The 8,549-nt window shown below is 42.6% G+C and overlaps 1 protein-coding gene across 1 annotated transcript in view; it reads left to right on the top strand.

The window, feature by feature from the left end:
* Positions 1-300: 300 nt before the first annotated feature.
* TMC3 (transmembrane channel like 3) overlaps positions 301-8,549 on the top strand; it is a 40,133-nt gene continuing 31,884 nt past the window's right edge. Inside the window, exons 1-4 of the mRNA XM_004387506.2 lie at positions 301-464; positions 1,942-2,088; positions 5,376-5,451; positions 7,798-7,879. Coding sequence (XP_004387563.1) covers positions 376-464; positions 1,942-2,088; positions 5,376-5,451; positions 7,798-7,879 — 394 coding nt within the window. The 5' untranslated portion in view covers positions 301-375. The remainder of the gene's footprint in view (positions 465-1,941; positions 2,089-5,375; positions 5,452-7,797; positions 7,880-8,549) is intronic.

Raw genomic sequence — 8,549 nt, 5'->3', positions numbered from 1 at the left:
GCACCACCCAGAGACTGCTAATAGATATAAAGCACATTGCAAAGCATAGAGCCCTGTCTGGACCCAAGGAATTATTGATGTGATTACTTGGGTAGCACCAAGTAACCCCCAGATCCCACCCTTCGGCTGTCCAGACTCCAGCCAATCTCTACTGCTGAAGCCACCTTACCATTGCATATGCATGACTGGCCTTCCGGCTTCATCCCTGCTCAGAGCACCAGCTGCAGGAGCTGGAGCACAGTCCTGCTCCTGAGAACTGGAGGGCAGCGCAGCTCTGCAGCTCCCATCCAGACCCCGCTGTCGGAATAGAACTCTGCCTGCCAACTTGTAGCTCCTGACCTGCCGCTAGTGACCACAGGCAGCAGGTCACCTCTCATGAAACCCTCAAAGGCATCCCAGCGTTATAGAAGCATCCAGAGAAATGCCAGCCAGTGCTACCTCTACCAGGAGTCCCTGTTGTTCAGGTGAGCTGGTTCCATCCATCAGCTGGGCAGTGTAGGCAGGTGGGTCACCTGAGCCTTGCTGGGGTCTGACCACAGGACAGAGAAAGGTCTTCATATTTCTTGGTTCTCCTCCAAATTGAACTCAGAAATTCATTTCTCCAGGTTCTTGTTCAACCGGAGTGGCAAACTCAGCAATGGGCAGAGAGGGATATGGTCTACCTGCTGCTCCTTGACAGGGGAGGGGAGGCAGGGATCAGAACCAAAAGCCTATTCTCCAACCTGGCTTCATTGCTGGCCAGATTGCACGTGTCTTTTCTCTTGTTTTCTCTTCAGTTAGTCAGCAGCATCTAGAGAGAGCAGATAATGCGTTTGTCAGAATAAATAAGGATGTCTGTGGGAAAAGGCTTCAGGCTAATTAGAAGTGTGTAAGAGCTGTAAGACTGCATCAAATATTTGTAAAGATGTATTAAAATCTCATTAATTTGGAGAAAATTCTCCTTCGATGAAGTCAGAACAATCTGAATTAGAGAATACCAAAGGAAATAATTTCTCTCACTTTTAAGGTGCGCCGCTGATCTAATAACCATAGCAGAGTATTCGCACCTCCTCCTGAAGAGTTGCATTAGGATTAGCATATTAATTGTTACTGGGAATAAACATTGATTCCTGTTGAGCAATCGTTCTCCTAGAGAGCAAGTATTTCCCTGAAATATTTTGTCTGTGTAAATTTGCTTGGCTAATTTTTTCTTCACAGTTGATGTCAGTAAGAACTGCTGCCCAGTTCTGCCTTGGTCGTCTCAAGTTTCAAATGAAGCAAAGTGGGAGGGGTCTCTGGGTGAAAGAAGTATGGTTTTTATTTATTTTGTCTTCAGCCTTGGGGGCCAAGGAGGAGGCCCGCCTCTAAAATGAGCTGATTATTTCAAGGAGCCTGAAAAAGCAATTGTTCTGCAGCTATGCAGGAATCATACATAAGCACCCTCTGATCTCCTTTTGTGACATCTGCCGATAATATCTTTTATCCTGAGAAACCATTCTCTTTCATTAACCTACTGAAGAATAGCCAGTTGCCTTCTAGTCTACTAGAATTCATGGCTACTCCATGTGTGTCAGAGTAGAACTGTGCTCTATAGGGTTTTTGATGGCTGATTTTTCAGAAGTGGATGACCGGACCTTTCTTCTGAGCCATCTCTGGGTGGACTCAAATCTCCAAACTTTTGGTTAGCAGCCAAGCGCGTTAACCGTTTGCACCACCCAAGCACTGAAGCAATAGAGTCCAATAAATGTGTTTCAATGGGCTGCCAGTACTGCTGAGTTCTCTCTCTACCTCTCTAGATCTCTGAACTCCACCCTGCCCACACACCCCACACACACGCACACAGTTTATACACATGCTTTGTATCCTGGGGCAATGAGATGCTGAACTAGAACAGGAAGATCTTTGCTGCAAGCAGAGTAATCTACTAACCAGATTTCCCCCTCAATGCCCTGATCCATTCAGCAACTTGGATGACAGCTTTAATGCCGATGAAACAGGGGACAGCAATGATCCTGAACAAATCTTCCAGAATATACAGTTCCAGAAAGACCTCATGGCAAACATCCGATGCAGACCCTGGCCCATGGGACAGAAGCTGAGAGCACTGAGGTGAGGGGCTTAAGAGCAGTTATTGATTATTGCAAGTATGCTTTCCACTAAACCACTCATGTGAGAGGGTGAGTCCATCACTCTTGACCTGATTTAGAGAAGTCACAGAGATGTCTGAGGGGTGCCCATACTGGATCTCAAAAGTAGCCAGTCACTCTGTGTGTATGTGTGTACAAGTGTGTGTGTGTCTTTGTCTATGTTGGGTATATGTTTTGTTACAGATTGTTTGATCTTCTAGCTCAGTTATAAATACTAGATTTTAACATTGTCTCTGGAAATGAACAAGATAATCAAACTCATAAGGGACAAGCGTGTTAACCAGAATGAAAAGAGACACTCATTTGACTACTTGGCTATTACCTCCCTGAGAGGGTGAGGGGGGCCGTCTCTGTGGGAAGCCTGATTATTATAATATTGAGAATCAGATTGAAGAGGCTGTCTAGATAACAGTTAAGTGCTAAAGATTTGAAGGCAGATTGCCTGAAATCAAGTACTACCGCTACCACTCACTAGCCACTGGATACTTGATTTTTCTAAATACCAGTTCCTTTCTCTTAAACTGGAAATGATAATGAGAAATAACACCCAACTTCTGCAACAGTGTTTCTAAAAATGTGTTTTATTAAACTGTCAGAACTGAGCTGTATTAGGATTAGTATATTAATTGTTACTGAAAACCCCTGATTGCCTTCAGAGCTACTGAATCAGAAAGTATGGCAGAGGGGTCCAGAACGGTGCGGTTTTAACAAGCACTAGGTTGCTTCTTTGACATACTCAAGTTTGTCTGTGGACAGGGCTAGACCCGCTCTTGTATGTTGCTTTTTGGTTCCCTTTTCTAGATGCTGAGCAGATATGCCTTTCTCTCTGTACCTACCATCTATTAGCCCTGCATTTCTTTCCCATCAAATCATGCCTTAGTTAGATTTCCATTCCTGTCTCTGTTTTCCACTCTGACCGGGCAGACAGCATAGCCCTTGGGAGACTTAGGCAGATAGCTAAGCACATCCATATTTTCACTGTCAAAAGTTTCCAATTAATTCTTCTTTATCTGCCTTCTATTTCTGTTATCAGTGCTCATTATTTCTACTTTTTTGAGTAAGGAAGGCATTACCTCCATGTTTCAGATGAGAAGGCTGATACTCAGAGATGTTAAGTGACTTACTCAAGAACACACAGCTTCTGAGTGCTGGAATTAAGCCTTAAACCTTGGATTTCTGAAACCACGTCCAGTGTTCTTGTCTATTGAAACATAGAAACTCTACCAATTTAATCACTAGAGCAATTGAACTGAAAAAAAAAAAAAAAAAAGAAAGAAAAGGAGAAAAAAAGCAAATGTTCTATCAGAATTCCTTTTTGACCTTGAGGAAGGAGCATTGCAAATGATGACTTTTCTGTCAGGGCCCTTCTGAATAAAAGAACAAACAGGGCCTGGTGCCATGTTGTTTGGTCACGTCACTCAGCCAGAGCACCAAGATGGCCGACACAGGCAATGCATCGGGCCAATGGTCAAGCTCTCAGAGCACAGCTCTGACTCGGAGCCTCTTTTTGTCATGCGCTTGTTATATCTCCTTTCCATCACCTTGAGAAACTACTGGAGCATCACTTGACTAATTGGACCTGGTGAGGCTCCTCCTAGTGGAAGGCTCAGAAAGCATTAAACTCTAGCTATTTGGGACCAAGGGAGTGTTGCTGGACACACACAAAAGCAGGGAGCTGTAGCACTGATTCTGGAGTAAAAGTCAGCTCCTGGGAGGATATATTAGGCATGTGTTTCTCCGTTAGGGAAAGAAGTTGTCAGTGCTGGTGGAATCACCATCAGTCTATGACTGGGCCTAGGTTATGTCCACCTGTCCTCACTACCTCAGCACCCTCCTCACACCTTTACCATAATACTTACTACACCTAATTACCAATCTCTCTCGGTTACTATTTCTTTATGTCTCTTTCATCCCTACTAGGTCATGATCGCTTCCAGGGCAGAATCTCTGTCTTATGCATCACTGTATTGCACTGTGCTTGACCCAAAATAAGTGTGCAGAAAATGTTTGTAAGAAAAAAAAATTATAAATAAACATAAATGAAATAGATTATTATTTCTATCTTTTAGGTCAGCTTCTATCTTTTAGAGCTTGTAGCATGCATCTCGATGTAAGATGCCCCCCAGTGTGGTGGCCATGGCATGGGGTAGGAATCAACCGTTCCTCTTGCCTGCATTTTTAGTTCTAACCAGAATGAAGCCAGTGCATTGGCTGGGCTATGAGGATGAGGCTGTTGCAATGAGGCCAGAAAGGCCCGAAACTAGCTCTCTGGTTAGGTCATGTTTTGATGAGACCACTCTGTTTGTAGAAAAGGGAGACTACTTGTTCTTTGGGTTTCCCATGGAAGAACTTAAAACCAGTGAGTATTGCTGGGAGGCTGCTTGGGACACACACACACAAGAACTTCCTAATGAGGAAACCTGTCACACTAACAAACTGACTGATTCCAAAGAACTAAGTTCATCAACCCTGAGCATGATCAAGCAGAGGACGGCCAACCACTGGATAATGAGTAGTCCCACATTGAAGGTCATGTAGAATCACCACCTCGTGTGGCATGAGGTGGCATTTATCTCTAAGAGTCTTTGAGTCAATCTATCCATGGAACTAACATTTATTTTCTAGTCCTGCTGTTCATTTAGGTGTGCATTTAACCATCTATTTCAATGAATTCAGGCCATTTTCAAGGATTAATCATTTAGGAAGGGATACCAGGTCAGCTCGGCAAAGGGTCAGTTGGTGTGTTAGTCATTTGTTTCGGCTGAATCAGGCTGTTCATGGCTTTGTAGACACAACCTCCTTGTTCACATCAGCCAGACATCACTCTCATCTGGAAACACATTCTCTGACTTTCTCCTTCAAATAATTGGCTGCAGGAGGAAGGTTGCTGACATGAGCGGCGGAGGTGGGACCCTAGTACCTGCTTCCAGGATGCCCAAAACAAATGATTCCTAGCCAATAGACTCAGGGAAGGGCTTGAAGAAATTAAGTTATAACTAATTTTGGTATGAATTCATCATTTGGTATTGATCTGTCCACTTAAATGTTAAAGAAAATATTATAATGGAGGTTTCTGTTTGCCAAAACTCAGAAAATAAAGTATTTTTATAACTCCATGCCCCTACCCCTACAGCATCTTGTCCTGTCTATTTTTTGACTATCTATTCTCGATGTATTTTCACACAAGTTTTGCAGAGATTGGAAGTGTAATAAAATTGTGTTCACAATCTTTTTTTTTCCTTCTCCCAGACGAGCAAAGGAGATTGTGCTGAAGTTTGAAGGGAGACTGACCAGGACCCGTGGCTACCAAGCAGCAGGTGCAGAGGTAAAGCACACTCATGGGGGTGCTCCCACCCCTGCCTGTGGTCTCCAGGGTAGGAAATTGCACTTGTCCTTGTACTGTCGTTATACTTGGCTGGGAGCCTCAGAGTCATTAACAGCTATAGAGCAGTGCTATGAGCTGGAAAGTCTCCATTTCCCAAAGCTTGGATTGTGGTCCTAGATGCTGTCACTGACAAATTGTGTGACCCTGGGCAAGTGTAATTTAGCAGAAAAAGGATGTCTTCTCTTGGGAGAATGATCTAGCATCTTTCCTGACTTAATCTCACCCGTACACATAGGTTCCATTCACTGTATCCCTTGTAATGAGAAAGTTACAGGCATATTCCAGTGCTCTTTCTGTAACACATGTACAATGTTAAGGTTTTTGTTTCTTGTTATTTTAACCCATTCAGTTACCAAAGCCAAACTTTAGTATACATTGAAATTATCTGTTCATAAAGACATTGTGATAATTTTCATAAGTGTTTAGAAGATTTTAAAAAGTCATTTCTTCTATGAGATCTACTCCCCAGTATAGTGGAGTACCATTTTTTTTAAATCTCATATATCAGTCTTTGCATAATTATGTAGGTTTCACATTGAAGCAGTGTACAAACGTTTGTCTTGCCTCTTGTTTACTTAACATCGTAATATAAGGGTTCATCCATGTTGTGATATAGTTTTTATACTCATCATTTTCAATGACTGTATAATATTCTGTCAGATAAATATATATTAATTTAATTAGTCATTCACCTACTGGTGATGGATATTTAAATTGCTTCCAATATTTCATTGTTATTAATAACCCAGCAAAGTCTTGCACACTTCCTATCTTTTTTAATCTTTTGCATAGGATAAATGGCAGGACTGTGATCACTGTAAATAGGGTATGATCCATTTTTTTGGCTCTCAAGAAATATTAACAAATTATTTTCCAAAAGTCTTTATAATTTATGCTGCCATCCGCAATCAAAGAGTTACAGCTCTCATAATATCTTCACCAATGTTGAATACTATACTTTTTTAAAGTTTGTTATTTTAACAGACAAAAACAGACAGATACATTCTTTTTAGATTCTTGGAAACAAAAATAATCTTAATAAAGTTTAAATGAAAGCTTAGTGAGACCTGGTCATAAATTTTAGATGTCAGCCAAATTGTAAAATATTGATGATCCCCAAGGTTCTGCCTTGACATTCTTTTTTCTTATTCTTCAGAAACTCTTCCTGAAATCTCTGATCCATTTTTATGACTAAAATTACCTGGGACTCCCTCTACCTGTCACACCGTGATGGAGCTTATGGAATAAACATATGAAACAAAATTATCTTTTTATAAGCATACATGCTGCCAGTCCCTTTTGTTTTCTCTAAATAAAATATGAAATGCTGTGAGAAAATATTTGTCAAATAATATAAGGTTCTTCACCTGGGTTCAGACAACCTGTAATAACTGACCTATCACAATGAAAAAGTATTGGGAGTTTTAGTAACAGTTAACCCAACATGGATTTTTTTTTTAACAGGACAGCTGCTGTTGAGTAGATTCCAACTCATGGTAACCCCATGGTGGGGTCAAGTGGGTGTGTTTTGACACCATCCCTTGGTGATTTCCACTGCTCTTGTTCTGGTCCCTGGGTGGTACAAACTGTTTGCACTGGGCTACTAACCTGAAGGTTAGCGGTTAGAACCCACCCAGTAATGCCGCAGAAGAAAGTCTTGGCAATTTGCTCCCGTAAAAATTACAGACAAGAAAACCCTATGGAGCAGATCTACTCTGTAACACATGGTGTTGTCAGTGAGTCAAAATCAACTCAGTAGCGACTGGTTTGGGTTGGTTTTTGGTTTGTTTGTTTTGTTTTTTGTTCTCTGCATTGGAGTTCCTGATTAGTGCAAACAGTTCAAGTGCTTGATTGCTAACTGAAAGGTTCAAGGTTCTAGTCCACCCAAAGGCACCTCGGAAGAAAGGGAAGGCAATCTACTTCTGAAAAACCAACCATTGAAAACCCTATAGAGAACAATTCTACTCTGATACACATCGGGTCACCATGAGTTGGAGTCAACTTGACTAAGCAGCTGTTTCCTATAACAGGAATGTTAGGAATAAGACAAGCTGGGACCCTAGAGAATATGAACCTCAATACAGACCCCATGGCTCAGGGCCCAAAGCACAGAAAAGACAAGGGGGCTACTTTGGTCCTAGAGCTGCTTAAAGTCCTATGAAGCCATAACTGAAGGTCTCAGAGGGTGTGTCTGGGAGCCTTCCTCGATGTAAGGCCCCCAGCACCACACAGTCATTGCCATCATCATGAACTTGAAGCTCTCTAATCCTGCTCCCTCCTTCCTAGCTCTGGCGCAAATTTGCTCGTCTCGCCTGTAACTTCATGGTCATCTTCATCCCTTGGGAGATGAGGATAAAGAAAATTGAGAGTGAGTATTTACACTTGGAGGATTGGGGCAGGGAATGCAGTCCAAGTGGCTGCTCAACAGGGAGGCAAAGCTGCAGTGTGTCCTGGTCTGCACACCTGTGCAGCAGCCAGAGCATACACACGTATGTGCTCTGCCAGGCTCCACGGGGCACAAAGGACACAGAAAACATGATGTCCATCCCATTGCCTCCCATGACAGAACCAGTGCCATCTCATGCCTTTCCACATTCCACTGCGGCCCTGCTGCTCTCTTTCCGTTCATTCATTCATTGAGACCCAGCCCAAACTCAAAAGGGTCAAATGAAAAACTACGTAGATGAGTAAGAGGGTTATAAGGTGGGCAGTTGCAAAAGAAAAATACAAAAATCGGCATTTTCATACATACGATTTGTCTTAGTCATCTAGTGCTGCCATAACAGAAATACCACAAGTGGATGGTTTTACCGAACAGAAGTTTATTGCCTCACAGTCAAAGTAGGCTAAAAGTCCAAATTCAGGGTGTCAGCTCCAGGGGAAGGCTTTTTCCCTCTGTCGGTCTTCTCATCAATGTTCCCCCAGACTAGGAGCTTCTCGGTGCAGGGACCCCAGTCCAAAGGATGCGCTCTGCTCCCGGCACTGCTTTCTTGATGGTATGAGGTCCCCCTGTCTCACTGCTCACTTCTGTCTTTTAT

The sequence above is a fragment of the Trichechus manatus genome, unplaced genomic scaffold (assembly GCF_000243295.1).
Source record: "Trichechus manatus latirostris isolate Lorelei unplaced genomic scaffold, TriManLat1.0 scaffold00186, whole genome shotgun sequence".
NCBI lineage: Eukaryota > Metazoa > Chordata > Mammalia > Sirenia > Trichechidae > Trichechus > Trichechus manatus.
Note: the sequence above shows the minus strand (reverse complement) of the source record. Positions and strands in the feature narration are given on the sequence as shown.